Genomic DNA, 17,881 nt, shown 5'->3' with positions numbered 1-17,881 from the left:
TTTTGTTTGTTTAAAGTGCCAGGCTGAAGTAAGCATTTTTGATTTAACCCGGATTAAACTCCTGTTTAATCTGGTTTATCTTTTGAACCGTTTTTAGTATCAGCGGAGTCTTTTTGTATCTTTTCACATTGAAGGCAAGTGTTTGCCTAGCCCTTTGTTTCTTACGGGCATTTTTGGTTCTGTAACTTTAATAAACTGTGTTGAACCTTATTTGGTGGTGTTCTGTCTGTGACACATATGCTGTTGCATGCATGCCTGTGACATCTGCTTATTCAGGTCCACCATCAATCCGTTGGCATGATTCTGTCCTTCCTTCCTACTTTGTTGTTCTATATACCTAGGATTTGACTTGAGGCATAACTGCTTGGTGCTACCTCTTACTTCAAACTCCACTTAAAAATCCAGCTTTTCAGTAGTATCTTTGGCATAATCCATTGGCCCCTATATAATCATAACTAAATCTACAGCTAAGTATATCTACAGCAGATATCAGCACATATTCTTCCAGTAATTCCATCCCTACGTTTCCTCTGCTTCCCCCCCCCCCCCCCCCCCCGGGTCATGTTGAATTTAGATTATAATTTTCTCTGGACAGACATCTGATTTACAGTTGTAAAATGCCACATACATCAGCAATCTATATATATATAATGTAATGTTCGTTTTACTATGGAGTAAACAACAAAACCACTGGACCAAATCACACCAAATTTGGCCACAAAAGACATAGCCATCCAAAATATGTCTTTAAATAAAAAACCCTAAAAAAAACAGAGGATGAGGAAGAACCTTTCTCCCCCTAACTGCCAGTTAGAAAGGAAGGTTCTGCTGCCTTTAGCCCCCCCCCCCCCGGCTGTCTTTAGGCCCCGCCCCCTTTTTATTCTAGCAACTCCCTCAGCCAAAATGGCTCCCAGGGTACAGGCAGAGTGCACTTTGGCCTGATCCACACTGCCTATAAAATGCAGATTATTTGATTTGAACTGGATTATATGGCAGTGTAGACTCAAGGTCCTTCCACACAGCTATATTACCTATTTATAATCTTATATTATCTGCTTTGAACTGGATCATCTTGAGTCCAATTCAATTTGGGTGCAATTCAATCTGGTCAAACAATGATTCCCCTACAAAGGAAGTAGCCAGGCTCTTTGAGGGTGCTACTCCAGAAAATGGCCAGGCTTTGAGGCTGCAAGGCTATTATTCCACCTGGCCAACAAATGATTCCCATAAGCCACAGCAACGCGTGGCTGGACAAAGCTAGTACTATATAAATAATGCTTCTGTGCTTTTCCCATTGATAGATACTCACATTTGATGCAAGGCAACCTACACAAATCTTTTGAAAAGTATGATTTTTGTGTTATGTTCTGATAAGAAATTGCTAAAATTGTTCCCTGGACCAAAAGTACTCAAAGTGGTGGTCCCTAGATGGACTTAGGTTTTAGCTGACAATCTTTGGCAAGTTTCCAGAAAAGAAAAATAATTGCACAAAATGAGTACATAAGATAGAATCTCTCCCTGTCACTCTAAAAAAAAAAATCAACCTGACAGTCATCTCCATGAGATAGTCTGAGAAACATTGCCCTAGAAAATGACTATATATATATCCTATATATACTGTACCCAAAAGAAGAGATACAAGAAGAAAATTTAGAACACTAGTTTTGTTTCTTTAAAAAATGTTAACTGATCTTTCTCTGTTCTCTTTCCAGAAACATAGTAGAATAACCTCAGTATAGTTGTATTCTTGTACCATTTCTAACCATCTTGCCCCAAATCAGTCAGCCAGTTTCCTGATCTATAATACCAATAGGATGTATCTGCTGTTTCATATGGAAAGTATATAATAGCCACTCAAAGATTACATAGATTATATATGGAAAACTGTGCAATCTTGCCCACATCTCTATTGCTCATCTGTATTTTAACGGCTTACTAATGTTAATTTGTTAGTTCTTCACACCCCATATGAGGTTAATCTTAAGAAACAGAACTAGAAGAATTGTAAAACTTAGCTTTCTCCATTGATACAGAAGCACTCTCTGCCCTGAAAATGGTCTCCTCAAGGAAGAAGTCAACTGAACTCAAATACAAATTGCCATAAGAATGGTCACCAAACACTTTTAAGATGCAAAACCTTTTCCAACTACACTATGATATAGTCTCATTTGACTTTGCCAACACAGCATAAACAAACACATTTGGATACCAGCTGCTCTTCCAAGTAGGTCATTAAATGGAACTGCCTTTGTGAATAGAAATTTAGACTGTCTTTCTGAATTGCAAGAATTGGACATTCTGCTGCTCTACTGGCTAGAATGTTATCCAGACTAGATAACAAACAGATACTGAGTGGTAATGACTGTGTGTTTCATCTTTCTTGATTCCAAACTGAACACTAACATTTTTCCTATTTAAATAGAAATGAATTAAACGGCAATGATTCTCTCCTGAGCAGGCAGCAGTGGACATTTGTTTCCCCCATTGGAAAAGCTCAACGGAAGCACCATTTCATGATTAGAAAACATGTTGTGAAAAAGGACCTATAAATGCTGGATTAATCAATGTTATTTCTACTATTAGGATTTGAATAGTTGCAGGGCATGTTAAGTTTTTCATGTTGCAACATAAATGAAGAAGTATGTTGATAATAAATAATTACCTTCAAGGCAAAAAATTTGATAAACTTGTCCAAGTCCTTCCTATCTTGGGAACTGAGATCAGTGTCCATTGCATAAAGAGATCTGTAAGAAAACAGACATAGAAGATTCAATTTTTATTTAGTTTTCTGCATTCAGAGATCCTATTGTATTATTACAAACTGATCAACAACTTTGGTGAGAAAATAATAAGAGCTAGTAAACCAGTTTTCAAAAGCTACCCACTTTCGGGTGATTAAATGTTATGATCCACATTAATATATTACCAGAATAATTGAAAGAATGCTATGAAGAGAATTCACTCCAGAGAAATTTCTATTTCCAACAGTCCAAAAGTATCTATTTTAGAATCAGCTCAGCCAAGACTGAAATTGGTGCAGGAAACGTTCACATTTTATTTAAACCACCGAATATGCTAGAACTACATACCATATTTTTGTCACTAGGTAAATTTTAAGAAAATTTGTCACATTTTCAAATATCAACAGCAGTTTGAACAGAAGCACCCAGATATTTACTTAAGCCTAGCCCAATCTTGGCTGACCAGAGCAAATTTGCTGTTGTCCTAAGAATGTGAAGACTTTTGAAGAGTTGGTTCAAATTAGCTAATGTGTCAATGAGCTACCTTCCCTAGATGAGTGGGCAACTAGGGAATCAATCAAAGATTTTGCAAAATCCTGTCTCAATGGTTATTCAGTGGGAAAGACGGTCACAAGAGCTTTTGACCTCTACCAGAATCCTTCCCCAAATAGAGGAACAATATATTTCAACAAATGGTCAGTGGCTTGCCCCCTATAATGCAATTATATCCTACTGCATTGAGATTTGGATTGGGCAGCAGTGGCAGAAATTTCAGGAAGTACTGCTTCTGGCTTAATAATAAATATCCTTGCTCAAGCACCTAGCCTGTAGAGTCAGCATTTATATGCTATGCAGGCTACTACACACATCTTGATGACACACCAGTTGAGGGACACAGTTGAACGCTTTTCAAAATAAACCAAGAACCACATGTATTTTCATTTATTATGTTAAATCTTTAAATAGTTAACAACACTATGCAATGCTATGCCACTAATAAAAGCAGTAATATGAATACATTATTAATAGAATTGTCTATATATATCCCCAACAAAAATGTCTACAATGCCATACTTTTACATTAATGGCGTTCTACAAGAATACTTATGGTAGACTGTTGCAGAGTTTGAGTCCTCTCTCAGTCATGGAAACCCACTGAGTGTCCTTGGAAAAGTCATACTCTCTCAGCCTCAACGAAAAGGAAGGGCAAATCTCTTCTGAACAATTCTTGCCAAGAAATCCCCATGCTTGGTTTGCCTTAAGTGAAAATACGACTTAAAGGCACACACCAACAAATAAACTGGGGAGATTTTATGTCGTGGCACAAAGAAAAAAATAATGAGAGGCGAGATCAGATGCTATAAATTGCACAAATCAGTACAGGTTTGCAGTTATAGCCAAGGCTCAAATGCAGACATATCTACAAGTAAGATGAGACTAATAACATTTTAAGGACCAACATTGATATTACGCATGCATTTTATTTGGGTGTAAGTACCAATGAGCTCAAAGATGTGATGTGAAATTGGCATTCATTTATTCTTCTGTATAGCGATTAGCACATTTACTCTATGTAGGTAACAAAGGGTTATTTGTAGATGAACCACTTTATGATGATATGGCTGACTTATTAGGTTCTATAACTAATTGTGTGAATGAATATGTGATATCAGGCATGTCACAGGCCTAATGCAGTGAAATGCCAAATGAGGACAACAAATCACATATCTAAGTAGGTACCAGTCTATGAAAGCTTATGCAACAACAAATGCCTTAAGATGCTACATGATTTCCCCTTCTCTCCTGTGAAAAAGATGTATGAATGTTCACAATATTCACTACAATAGCTTAATGTAGTTAATAAGACAATTGGATCAGAACGAAAGTTCAATGTACATACCATCAACCCTGCCTTAGCTAGGAATAGCTGTGTGATTTTCAGTAAACTATCATTTATCTCTTGTTACTAGAACAGTAATGCCCATCAAGTTATCAATAAACTGTTGCTGTGTGAACACTATGTATGTATGTATGTACGTATGTAGGCAATAATATATTTTATCAAAATTAAATTTCACAAATTAGATCTGGACCAAAATAGAGATAATTAAACACTTCTACATCGTTTCAAGATAACATTAAAAAGTAGATACCAATATATAGTGACCATTTTTTGATTTTTATATGTAAAAGGAAGAAATGGAAGAAATAAATAATAACCAGCATTATTACAAATTATGCATTGTTTTCTAATGGCAATAACAGAGTTTGTGTCTCAATCATTCCTTTTTCAACACAGTGTTATCAAAGAGCAGAGCTTTCTGTAACTATGAATTGGTGACACCAAGAATTCCTGGATTCTGAACTTGAAAATGTCAGTGTTTTGTGTAAACAATCAATGTTTTGCATACTTTTGGGTGAAAATTTCCCTTAAATGATACACAACATATACACAAAGAGAAACTTAGAAACTGTGAAGTTCAAAATATTATTCTAGCATGAATTCATGAGAGCTGTATTTCACCACATCTGGAGGTGACAGACCACATCTAGACTGCCATATAATAAAGTCTGAAACTTCATTATATGGTCAGCGTTGACTCATATAGAATCACAGAGTTGGAAGAGACCACATGGGCCATCCAGTCCAACTCCCTGCCATGCAGGAAAAGAATAATCGAAGTACCCCGACAGATGACCGTCCAACCTCTGTTTAAAACCCTTCAAAGAAGGAACTTTCACTACACTCCAAGGCAGAGAGTTCCACTTCTGAATAGCTCTTACAGGGAGGTTCTTTCTAATGTTCAGGTGGAACCATCTTTCCTGTAATATGAACATACTGCTCTAAGTCCTAGTTTCCAGGGCCACAAAAAACAAGTCTGCTCCCTCTTTCTTATGACATTCTTTCAGATATTTAAACATGGCAATCGTGTCTCCTTTTAAACCTTCTCTTTTCCAGGCTAAACATGCCCAGCTCATTAAGCTGCTCTTCAAAAGACACGCTTTCCAGACCTTTGATCATTTTAGTGGCCCTCCTTTGGACACATTCCAAGTTGTCAACATCCCTCTTGAATTGGGTTGCCCAAAATTAGATATAGTCTTCTAGGTGAGCTCTGACCAAAGCAAAATAGAGGGGCATCATACTTCCCTTACATAATCCAGTTAAACAGCATTATATAAATCTACACTAACCATATAATGCAGTTTCAAATTGCATTTTACAATAGTGTACATGGAGCCTCCGTTGTGTGCGGCTTCCTTTTTAACAACAGTATTTTCATTGCTGTCCCATATGATTTGAAGATTACAAATGAAGGGAATATCTGTTAAAGGCATACCAATGAACTGTAGAATAAATTTTAATAAAATGCCTTAAACATTTTTGTTTAAACAATGGAAAGTGAAGCACTTCAAACTGTTTCATTTGGTTACAAATCCTGAACCCATTTATTTAGGAATAAGCCCTATTGAATTCAGTTACTATATATATTTGTGAGTAAACATTTGTATTTGTCCATTCTGGTATTTATCCTGTAGTAGCATAAATTGAAATATTGTGTGTTAACAAATGATAAAAATATGTAAGAACATGCTGCTAGAAACACCACATTCTTCACAATGATCAATAATTCATGCACTTTACCTTGTTCCTTCAGCTGGAAATAGCCATAGTGTCCACCCCATCCCAAGTCTCTTTTATTGTTTGCAGTACTTTAATCATCTACCCCATCCCCTGTGTTTACAACACTCACTCTGTGCACTTTGGCCCAGCACGTTTTTATGACTTTTACTCTGGTGTCTACATTATGTTTTACTATGGTCACCATTTTAATATTATGTTAATGTGTACAATTTTATATTTGAACTTGTATTTTTATTTTGATGTGTTTTATTCAGTTTATTGTAACTATACAGGCTAGGCCCCATGTAAGCCGTCCCGTGTCCCTTCAGGGAGATGGAGGCGGGGTACAAAATAAAGTTATGATACCTAGATTATGCTTTCTGAAATGGTTTTGGACTTTGGGGTAGACTGGGTCTCCATGATTAGTCATTGACTTTGCATTTCAAATAGTCCAGATTTAACTCTCAGTTAAAAAGAACTAAGGTAACTAAAGAACCTCTCCTTGACAACTCAAGAACACTAGTCAGTGATTGGAGTCAATACTGGTCCAACCTAGAATTGAGATTGCAGCATATTTCAAAAACCTTTAAAGCTCACACCAACATTTTTCTCCATAACAAACTCCTGGAAAACAATAAAGCCTTTAAAGTGACCCCAATTAAAATTCTAAACAAAAGGCATTCATTGGTGTAACTTACAAGCTATTTCGGAATATGCTTCTTCTCTGCCTATCTACTCATGTTTTGAAAGTAGTAGTAGCACTGACAACAGGTACTTCAACCTGTTCTAAGAGGAATACTACCTAAGAGTTCCAAGTTAGGTATTGATAATTGTTGGGGAAATGATTACACTTTCAATTTGAATCCTGGTAAATTTAATATATGACACTTTACCATTAAACATTTATCAGTGTGTTTTAATCTTTCTACTTTCTATTTTAATATATTTATTTTAATGCTATTGTGTTTTATCTGGGTGTTTGTGTTTTACCCATCCTCGAGCCATAAGGAGATGGAGGTAACAAATAATTATGTGCACAGCACCATTACACTGCAAGATAAGAGCATTTTGTGCCTGAGTGCTAGACTGTGGCAGCCTGCTGGAAATTGCTGAGAGAAACAGCAGGATAAATATAACATGCAATAAATGATATATGTGTACATACAGGGAGGGAGAATGCATGGAAAGCAAATTCAAAATCTTGACTTCAAGTTCTAGGGACTAAATATTCAGTCAGATACAGCCACCAAAAGGTGCAGAAATCTTGGAGAGAAAGAAAAGAAAAGGGAAATAATAATCCAAGGCCTTTGCATAAAAATTAAGATGTTATCTTCAGAAGATATCTTTTATATCTGTACTGGCCCTTAGTATATCTTATTTAGTTTCAAAGGGTTCTTTTTACTGAAATATGGAGGCACATACTAGATCTATATTCTATTAAAATTATTGTATGAGTCTAATGTTTTAAATGTGCTTTATTATCTGTATTTACTACCATCGTATCTGCCTTTTAACTAAGGAGATAAAGAAAGGTTCCCTTTCTCATTTAAAGTTCACAACAACCCTGTAAAGACAATTAAGATTGAAGAAATTGCCATCCTTAAGTGTGTCACCAACTGGAATGTTATTTGAAAGTATATTTTGGTTTACATTTTTGCTCATATCATTCCTGAACTTACACAGAAATTAAACATCCATATATTTTTCAAATAATTGTGAAGTTTTCAAATTGTTTTTTCCCTATAAATATGATTAAAAATAAAGAGTGATTTTGAACTGATTTTTTTGTATTTATGGTAATAGTTATCTTCAAAGGCCAACGCTAAAGTCCAGTCTAGAATTAAAGGATACTACAACTGTAGCCCAGAAGATACTTAAGGTACATGATAATAAATCTCAATAAAGATTGAAAAATTGCACTGTTTGATATTTCAGAGGAATTAAGCACATTTCCATTTGTGTTGGATTTTAGATTCAATAGTTAGAAAAGTCTCACATTATGTAACCTCCTTATTGACAAAATGTTTTTGAAATGTTTCCAGATCAATAGTCCATGGAGTGTAAAGACTGACCCTAAAATGCCTAGATGACGTATCTGAATTGAAATTGCGTTGTTGATACTCTTAGAATGCTTTTTTAAACAGTTGACAGCAGCACATTTCAACTACAGGTTGAGTGAAGCATGTCAACATAATTAAAAATATAATTCCATGCACATAGATTCATAAAATAAAGGAGTTGTAGATAACACTCAACTTCCATGTCCCATAGCTTTACACTTGTAAAGCAGTTGAATTTAAACTTGTCACACCCTATTTTGATAATGTTATTTGTATTTAATTATTTTTAAACCATTTCTCAGATCAATTATACTTCTGAGTTGGTTTACTATAGTCCATGAAATAGAATGATCATATAAAGAACATTAAAAATGTAAAATACAGTAAGATTACATGGCAAAAACTGAAAGCACATAAATCAGTAGAACAAAACAAAAGCAATAAATAAAAATGGTAAAACAGCAGCAGTTATTTTAAAGTGAACATGTGTAGTGGTTTGAGTATTGGATTATTACTCTGGAGACCAGGGCTTGAATCCCTGTTTGATTATGGAAATTCACTGAGTGACCTTGGGCATGTCACTCTCAAAGGAAAACACCTCCCCCCCCCCCAACAATCTTAAGGGAGCCATAAATTGTAAACCTGTTGAAGATGCAAATTGCCCAAAGGTTGAATGCAACCAAAAGCACTTAAAATGTCTAAAGGCCAACAATGATGGAAGGAACACATTTATTACCTTAGTATTCCAGAAACACAAAACTATCACAAAAATGTCCTATACTTACAAGCTTTTGCTCATGGATCAGACAACAGAATATTAAATATTGATTTTTAAGGTCCAGGCAAGTACCTCAAAGTGAAGGCGATCTTTCAGCTAACTAGTTTCAAACATTTAGGACTTCAAAGGTTAATATCGCCATCTTAAATTGAACTCAAAACTGAAAAGGCACCAATGTAACTGCCACAGAATTGATAGCATGATCACAATGCCTAGCTCCTAGAAACATCCTGGCTCTTGCATTCTGCAACAACTAGAACTCCAACTTTAAGAGCCATCCACAAAGAGTGAATCACAGTAATCAACCCTAGATCCAACTGATGATGCACATGTCACCAAGTTAGGACCTGACTTCTCTAGATAAAGCGACAACTGAAATGCAGCAGCTGGTAAATGACATGGCTTGCCTCTGATCACAGTTGTGGCACGACAGAACTGGGTCTCAGATTATTTCCAAATGATATAGGTACTTCTGGGAAAATGGATGTTGTCCTGGATCAAAAACACAAGACTCTCCACTCTTACATGATTTTATGATTCGCAACATCCATTTTGGGTTGTCAAAGGCTTTCATGGCCGAATTACTGGGTTACTGTGAGTTTTCCGGGTTGTATGGCCATGTTCCAAACTCACAGCAACCCAACATCCATTTTGTTTGGATTAAGTTTCAGCTTGTTTGCTGCATTCATTTTAAAGTTATCACCAGGTACCCATTCAGGACTTTGGCTGCCTTTGCTGGATAAGAAGGTAAAAAAAGAAGGAAGGCTGCATGTCATCCTTGTTGGGAGGTGTTAGCCAACCCTGATTGTTTCATGTCTTTAAAACCCAGTATTTTAAAACCCTAAACTCAGTACAGTAAATAAAAAAACAACACATGAGTATTCCAGACATAGAACAATCAGCACCAGCAAATCACCTCCCAACAAAGGATTCCCGTAGGCGGGAATCAGCCAGGCCTTGAAGCTGCAAGGCCATTACATGCTAATTTAGGTGATTAATTGCAACATTCACAGTTGCCTCAAACAGACAAAGAGTTCTTTTTTCCCACCCTGGGCCTTCCACAGATATATAAACCTCACATGCCTAGTTTCCAATATACCTCACAACCTCTGAGGATGCCTGCCAAAGATGTGGGCAAAACGTCAGGAGAGAATGCTTCTGGCACATGGCCATACAGCCCGGAAAACTCACAGGAACCCAGTGATTCCGCCTATGAAAGCCTTTGACAACACAAGGAATAAAATAGGAAACTGTCAAAGCACAAGAAGCTGAAGTACAGGAGGCAACCTTTACCAGCACAGGGGAGGCCGAGATGGCGGTTCGGGGTTTCATTCCGGGGATGAATGCGCCCAGAGGCCGCCGTAGCCCCTCCGCATGGCCAGGCCCAATGGCTGTGCGAAAGAAACCGGTTCCGAAGCGCGAGGGGCCTCCTCAATCACGGGCCGAGAGGCCTCCTTCTCAGCAGCTAGGAAGCAGGAATCCCAGGCCTTGATGGAGGGCCCCGGTCTTAGTCTCGAGTCAGGCAAGAAGAGGCCGAGCGACTTCAGGGGCCTCCGATGGGTTTGAGTCTAGAGCTCAACCCCAGAATGCCTTGGGGCGGCGGGCACCCTAGGGAAAACCTCCCTCTTTCCCTCACGACCGCGGCCTCTTCGGCTCGCCTGCCGTCGCCATCGTCGCTATTTGTTTTCATCCGCTCAGGGCAAAGCCTGGCAGTGGCCTGCGCGTTCACGGTGGCACTTTCGGCACTTCCGTCTTCTCTCTCCAATCTACTTTCCTTCTCGGAAGTAGCCTAAAACACAGCAGCGGATATTGTCTTCAGGAAGTAAGGAGGAGCCCCCAGGAAAGAGCAGCGAGGAGCCCGGTCCCGTGAGGAATCTGCGTCCGCGAAACTACAGCCTAGTGGCGGCGAGGAGCTCCGCCTTTCTCTCTGCCTCTCCGCCTGGGCTCCAGGGAGCCATTCCAGGACCGTCTTCCCTTCCGCCGATCCTGGGCCTGGAAGGAAACGGAGGGGAACACGCAGTCGCTTTCCCCCTCTGGTTGCATTGTGTTCTGGTTCTCAGTGGCCCCTGGTAGGTCCTGCTACTCCCCCGCTCTGGATAACACCACAGCCGCCCTCCTCCCTCTGTTCCTTCCCTCCAAGTTTCTCCAAGGCAGTGGACTAACCGGGGGTGGATATACAGCAGGCATGGCCAAACTTGGGCCCTCCATGTGTTTTGGACTTCAACTCCCACAATTCCTTAAGCGGCTGAGGGGGAAAAGGAAAGGGCCCGAGGCTGTTAGGAATTGTGGGAGTTGAAGTCCTAAACACCCGAAGGGCTGAAATTTGCCCATTCGTGGTGTAGATACACCCCCTGTGAGTCCACTGCCTTGGAGAAACCTGTAAGGAAGCAGCAGATGGAGGAGGGTGTCTGCCTGCATTAATCCTAGTGTGTAGATCCACCCATGGGCTTTTACCCCTTTTACACTGTCATATAACCCAGATTATCAAAGCAGATAATCCACTTTATCTGCGTTGAACTGGGTTATCTGAGGGCCCTTCCACACAGCTCTATAACCCAGAATGTTACGTCACCACTTTGAACTGGGTTATCACAGTCCACACTGCCATATATCCCCAGTTCAAAGCAGAAAATGTGGGATTTTATTCAGCTGTATGGAAGGGGCCCAAGTCTTAACTGCCATATTATCCAGTTCAAAGCAGATAGTCTGGTTTTTATATGATGGTGTAGAAGGGGCCTTCAAGACAGGCCCTATATCCTGGGATCTGATCCCAGGTTTTCTGTTTATCTCAGATTATCTGGCAGTGAGGATTTATATAATCCATCTTAATGCAGAAAAACTGGAATCAGATCCTGGGATATAGGGCCTGTCTAGAAGGGTCCTTAGAGTTGACTTCGAAAACACCTGGAGGACTAGAGTTTAGGGATCATTGTTCTAGGTTTAAAAGAGGATCTTTGTGCATCTAGTGTTGTCATGCTGGTTTGTTATTTCAGTGTTGCTCACTTTGAAACATCTTCAGAGATGATCTGAAATCTGGGTCTACGCTGCCAAAAAAAGCAGTTTGAATGGCATTATATGGTCAGTGTAGAGACTCATATAATGCCGTTATTTGGCAGTGTAGATTCAGCCAGAGATACTGGCATTTTATAATTTATTGCAACAGACTCAACAACAAGTTTCTACTTTTATATCATGATAACCATCGTCTTTACAAGATGCCACAAAGCTCTTTGACCATTTGAAATGTTTGAAATGAAATTTTGTTCTGACCATTTTATGGCTTCTTTACAACCTTTATTTTCTCAATAATTTACCTTACAGTCGTTTCTCTCCATTTGCGGTTTTGACTGTTCACAGATTTGATTACAAATGTTCTCTCTAGAAATCTCTATGGCCTCCAGTGTGACTCTGGTTAACTTCCTCCAGCCATGCTGAGGTACCTAGAAATTCCTAGACAAGTGTTTTTTCAGGGAGAAATAGCAATTTCTTTGTGGTTTTTCACTTTCACAGAGCCTCTAGCAAATTTGGAGGGAAGGGTGTATTTGCATCCCTACCCTCATTTCGTTTCTTCATTCATTTGCACTCCATTACAGTCTATCACGCACATTCTTATTATCCAGAAGGGCTTGTGTACTTGTGAACAAAATAAGAATAGAAAAAAGGGCTTGTGTACTTGTGAACAAAATAAGAATAGAAAAAAGAGCTGTATACAATGTATTTAATGTAGAAATGAAAATGATGTGCCCTGCCAGATTTCTTTGGACCGCATCTTCCAGCCTCCATCATTAGCTCTGCTAACTTAAGGCGCTGTAGTGCAGCAACATCCAGAGAGATCTACAGAGCCCTCTGCCCCATGTTCAGTTTGACTCATAGAAAAACATTCTTCACATTAAGTATTTACATCTTCTTGTAGAGGCATATATTCCCATTATATGAATATTTTAATTAATTGTCTAGTTTTTCTGATGTTTTAGATTTTCTGGGGTCTGAAAAGGGAAAATATATTGAAGAAACTTGAAACTTCCATAAATACCATTTATGGAAGAAAAAATATAATTATATAATTATATTGTAGTCTGGTATGTGCCTAAGAACTGGTTTCTAACTGGTGTGGGGTACAGAGAGCACACAATTCCCCTGGCTCCCCAGTTCCACTGGCTGCCAGTCTGCTAACTAGCACAGTTCAAAGTGCTGCCTTTAGCCTATAATACCCTAAACCAGTGGTTGTCAACCTGTGGGTCCCCAGGTATTTTGGCCTTCTACTCCCAGAAATCCCAGCCAGTTTATCAGCTGTTAGGATTTCTGGGAGTTGAAGGCCAAAACACTTGGGGACCCACAGGTTGACAACCACTCCCCTAAATGGTTCCGGCCCAGCTTACCTGTCTGAATGTATCTCCTCCTATGAACCATCTCAGAGATTAAGATCGTCCGTGGCTTTAGGATCAAGCCTTCAGAGAACAATAGTAATGCAATAGACAGATAGGGAATTATGTGTAATGACTATTGGAATGGCCTGGATTATGATTGCGGATGGTGTGATTGATGGTGAAAGTAATGTTTTTAAATGTTTAAATGTGTTTTAAATTCTATTTAATATGTTTATTTTAATTTTACATTGTTTTTAAGGCATCAAATAGTTGCCTGTGTGTAAAGCCGCCTTGAGTCCCCTTCGGGGCTGAGAAAGACGGGGTATAAATATGGTAAAAAACAAACATCTATTTTGGTATTACTGATTCACACCCTCATGTTGGCTAGAGTCAATTAGCTGTTTGCACCAACTTTGGAGGAAGAAAAACGCTTTCCTAGACTTGCTTAACTGGTTCAGAAAAAACTCAAAACATGTCACTAACTGCCTGTGAAACATGCACTCTACCATTATAAGTTTGCATATGACCCGAGGTCAATAGTAATTGTGTATTCTGTAGTATGCCCCACAGTTCTCAGTAAAATTACACATAACTTCAAAATTTTTCCATTAGACCTTTGCCAGAATCTTCACCAAGATTCATTGAACCTTTCACTGAAATCATTAGCAGTGTCCCTGGGAGGTCTTATTCCCATATGTTCCAGTAATTTTTGTTTGGTAGGAGTCGGGCATGTTAACAGGAGTGCGGGAAAGTTTATTATATTTCTGTTAGAGTATTTTGTGAATTGCACTTTTCATCCTAACCACATCTAGAGCTGATGCCAGTTAAAGTTAGAACATACATTTATAAAATGTCATTTGCATATAATGGCACTTAAGCCAATAAATATTTATTTTCAGATGAATTGCAGTGGAGATGTTAGAAAAGAACAATACAATATTTTAGCTAAGTAGTGAATTTCCTTTTTTGGTTTCAGTGCAGCTGAACACAGGAAATAAGAAAAAAAGCTTTAATCCATCATGACTGTTCCAATAGCAGTCCTGGATTGTGATCTCTTGCTTTATGGTCGTGGACACAGGACACTTGATCGCTTCAAACTGGAAGATGTTACTGATGAGTATTTAGTATCTACGTATGGCTTCCCACGTCAGTTCATTTACTATCTGGTAGATCTTCTGGGAGCCAATCTTTCTCGTCCTACCCAGCGATCCAGGGCAATTAGCCCAGAAACTCAGATTCTTGCTGCATTAGGTTTTTACACTTCTGGCTCTTTCCAGACCCGCATGGGAGATGCCATTGGCATCAGTCAGGCATCTATGAGCCGTTGTGTTGCCAATGTTACTGAAGCCCTGGTGGAGAGATCTTCTCAATTCATTCATTTTCCAGAGGACGATGCATCTGTGCAGCAACTGAAAGATGACTTCTACACATTGGCAGGTATGCCAGGAGTGCTAGGACTTGTTGATTGCACCCATGTAGCAATAAAGGCACCAAATGCTGAAGACTTGTCATATGTCAATCGAAAGGGCCTTCATTCCTTGAACTGCCTGATGGTTTGTGATGCGAGAGGATTGCTGCTGAGTGCAGAAACACATTGGCCAGGCAGCCTGCAGGACTGCACTGTGCTGCAGCAGTCAGGCCTAAGGAACCAGTTTGAAGCTGGCATGCACAAAGATGGGTGGCTCCTTGGTAAGTTCATTCTGACAGCTGGGTTTCTAAAGGGTGGTGTGGCAGGATATATGTTTGGTTCACTGACATGTAAAATTATGTCACAAAACTTCCTAGAATTTATAGAAATCTCCCTTTATAATGATTAAGGAAATCCTAATTGAGAAAATTAACTTTTATCACCATTTCTTTTTGGAATGCAAACTTCAGATGGCAATCCAATTCATTCTCAAATCCTGGAAATGAAATAGGGGTTTTGTGTTACTATTTGTTTTGTGATCTCTCATGTTTCTGTTTGGCAGGTGATAATTCCTTCTTTCTTCGCACTTGGCTAATGACTCCACTGCATATCCCTGAGACACCTGCAGAGTATAGATATAATATGGCACACTCAGCTACTCACAATATCATCGAACAAACATTCTGGTCCATTCGATCCCGGTTCCGTTGTTTGGATGGATCAAAGGGCACACTGCAATATTCTCCAGAGAAGGCCAGCCATATCATCTTAGCTTGTTGTGTGCTTCATAACATAGCTCTTGAGCATGGGCTAGATATATGGTCTTCTTTAACAATGGGACAGATGGAACAGCCAGAGGAAGAATATGAGCATATGGAATCACTTGACTCTGAAGCCTACCAAGTTCGCAAAGAATTGTTGATCACTCACTTTAGCTAACACGATGAGACATATCACTTCAGTCTTAAAAAAGAGTGTGTGGGGGAAGAAAATATGGCTCATTCTGATTTTTGGGAAAAGTGTGTAGTTGAAGAGAATTAGGATGGGATTATTTGTAGGCACTATGGGGGAAATAATAATTTTCTATATGGAAAATATGCTGCATTTAAAAGGCTTTAATATGCAAGTTCAAGCTGAGTCTGAGAATGCTCAGAATTTCACTACTAATGTTCAGCCTTTTCAGAAGATACTTCTTCAAGGACACAGATACAAAATCAAAGAGGATGACTGTCTTCATAAAATGTATTAATATCTTTAAGGATAGTAAAATATAATAAAAAGTATCTTGAGCACAGTGTAAGATTCTAAATAATTGTTATTGTATTGCTAACTGAAATTAATTGCATATTTGACTTGTACATGCACAAAATTACAGAAACTCTCCTTTTTCTGCTATATAATTTCCAATTCTATTTTGTATTTTTTTTAAATGCAACAACTCAGTTGTGTCTGAGAATCACACAAAGCTGTTTATTGCACAAAATCACAATATATTGTGGTATATTTTTGTCTCAATGGATGCGTAAAGGTATCCACAGGCAAATGTGGAGTGGGAGACTTAAAAATCTCTACTCAGGAAACATTTTAAATTACATATACTGTATGGGTAAGTGAATTCTTTGCTGGTAGGATCTGTTTGAAATGAACTGGAAAAATTATGCACATCTTTCATAGTATAAAAATATTTTTCTTCCTTTTTATTTGATAGTTAATATTGATATCATAGACAGACCTTTATATCAAACACGTATATGGGGTAATAACAAATGAATTAAAATGGAAGAAGTGATATATGGGAAGAATATAAAATTGTTTCAGCTATGCATACTCAGTTATGGGATGGTATTGGAGCTTTGATATTTGAAATTATGGAAAAGTGGGTTTTGAAGGGTAATTGGTTTTATAAAATCAGATAAATAACTGTGCATAATCGGCCATGATTATCCGTTTATATCAGTTTGTCCCCATTGTAAAGGCTTGGTCACCTAGGCAGGATACCCCTGAACCTCTGTTCCCTGGTAAAATATTCTATTTTCTTCCTACCCATAACCAGTACTTTGCACTTTTGTTATTTTTACATGGATTGGAAGAAAGAAGATTAGATTATTAGTTGTTATTATAAGCTGGCATAGTGTAAGAACCCCAAATATATGACATTGTTCAGTTAGAAAAAGATAATCAAACAATCAAAAGAACTGGTGTATATTCCATGCAAGAAAAAGTGACGGCACTGGAACTTTTCAGCTTATACAAAACAAAATCTAGCTATTGGGAGACTAAATAAACCTTTCTAAAATATAATACCATAATATAGCAAAATTAGGCAGTGATTTTTCTCTTTCATTACACTAGAACTCAGGGTCACTCAATGAAACTAGGTTTTTTTTTTCAGTGACCGGAGCAACTTGAGAAACTGCAAGTCGCTTTGGTGTGAGAGAACTGGCCGTCAGCAAGGCCGTTGCCCAGGGGACACCCGGATGTTTGATGTTTTTACCATCCTTGTGGGAGGCTTCTCTCATGTGCCCGCATGGGGAGCTGGAGCTGACAGAGGGAGCACATCCGTGCTCTCCCCAGGTTGGATTCAAACCGGCAACCTTCAGGTCAGCAACCCAGCCTTCGTGTCATCAGTTCTGCCGGCACAAGGGTTAAACTCACTGCCGGCACAAGGGTTTAACCTGGGGGCTCTGATGAAACTAGTTGACACGTGATTCAGGTGAGACAACAGGGAGTCCTCTTATATTGAACACATAATTTATGTAACTCTCACAGGATGTAGTAACAGGCTGTATCTATTAGCTTGCATCATGTTAAAGGGGACTAGAGAAATTTATCAAGGAGGGATCTTTAGAATCGGAATAGTAGAGCTGGAAGGAACAGAAAGCGCAATCCAGTACAACTCCTTGCA

At 38.7% G+C, this 17,881-nt stretch overlaps 2 protein-coding genes across 10 annotated transcripts in view; one reads left to right on the top strand and one right to left on the bottom strand.

The window, feature by feature from the left end:
- atg13 (autophagy related 13) overlaps positions 1-10,898 on the bottom strand; it is a 37,225-nt gene extending 26,327 nt beyond the window's left edge. For 4 of the 8 annotated variants that reach the window (XM_003214591.4, XM_003214592.4, XM_062962849.1 and 1 more), the window contains exons 1-2: positions 10,495-10,896; positions 2,663-2,744 (exon numbers count right to left, since the gene is read on the bottom strand). In XM_003214591.4, coding sequence (XP_003214639.2) covers positions 2,663-2,731 — 69 coding nt within the window. In that variant the 5' untranslated portion in view covers positions 2,732-2,744; positions 10,495-10,896. Of the gene's footprint in view, positions 1-2,662; positions 2,745-10,488 lie in introns of all 8 variants that reach the window. The other 4 variants (XM_008104806.3, XM_016992175.2, XM_008104815.3 and 1 more) reach the window with 2 other exon arrangements.
- Positions 10,899-11,078: 180 nt separating this feature from the next.
- harbi1 (harbinger transposase derived 1) lies at positions 11,079-16,270 on the top strand. Of its 2 annotated transcripts, none has more exons than XM_008104798.3 (3): positions 11,079-11,270; positions 14,550-15,257; positions 15,539-16,270. In XM_008104798.3, the coding sequence occupies exons 2-3, from the start codon at positions 14,588-14,590 to the stop codon at positions 15,913-15,915; spliced, it is 1,047 nt and encodes a 348-aa protein (XP_008103005.1). In that variant the 5' UTR covers positions 11,079-11,270; positions 14,550-14,587; the 3' UTR covers positions 15,916-16,270. The 2 variants fall into 2 exon arrangements, with proteins under 2 accessions (XP_008103005.1, XP_003214638.1); XM_003214590.4 differs by having other exon boundaries at positions 14,545-15,257.
- The last annotated feature ends 1,611 nt before the right edge of the window (positions 16,271-17,881 follow it).

The sequence above is a fragment of the Anolis carolinensis genome, chromosome 1 (assembly GCF_035594765.1).
Source record: "Anolis carolinensis isolate JA03-04 chromosome 1, rAnoCar3.1.pri, whole genome shotgun sequence".
Taxonomy (NCBI): domain Eukaryota; kingdom Metazoa; phylum Chordata; class Lepidosauria; order Squamata; family Dactyloidae; genus Anolis; species Anolis carolinensis.
The sequence above is the reverse complement of the archived record's forward strand: the minus strand, read 5'-3'. Positions and strand labels throughout refer to the sequence as shown.

What these genes read in the sequence shown, in the direction of transcription:
- harbi1 (XM_008104798.3), top strand. Translation starts at nt 14,588, where the DNA reads ATGACTGTTCCAATAGCAGTCCTGGATTGTGATCTCTTGCTTTATGGT. An exon ending in CAAAGATGGGTGGCTCCTTG is followed by an intron (nt 15,258 to 15,538) that starts GTAAGTTCATTC and finishes TCTGTTTGGCAG; the next exon opens with GTGATAATTCCTTCTTTCTT.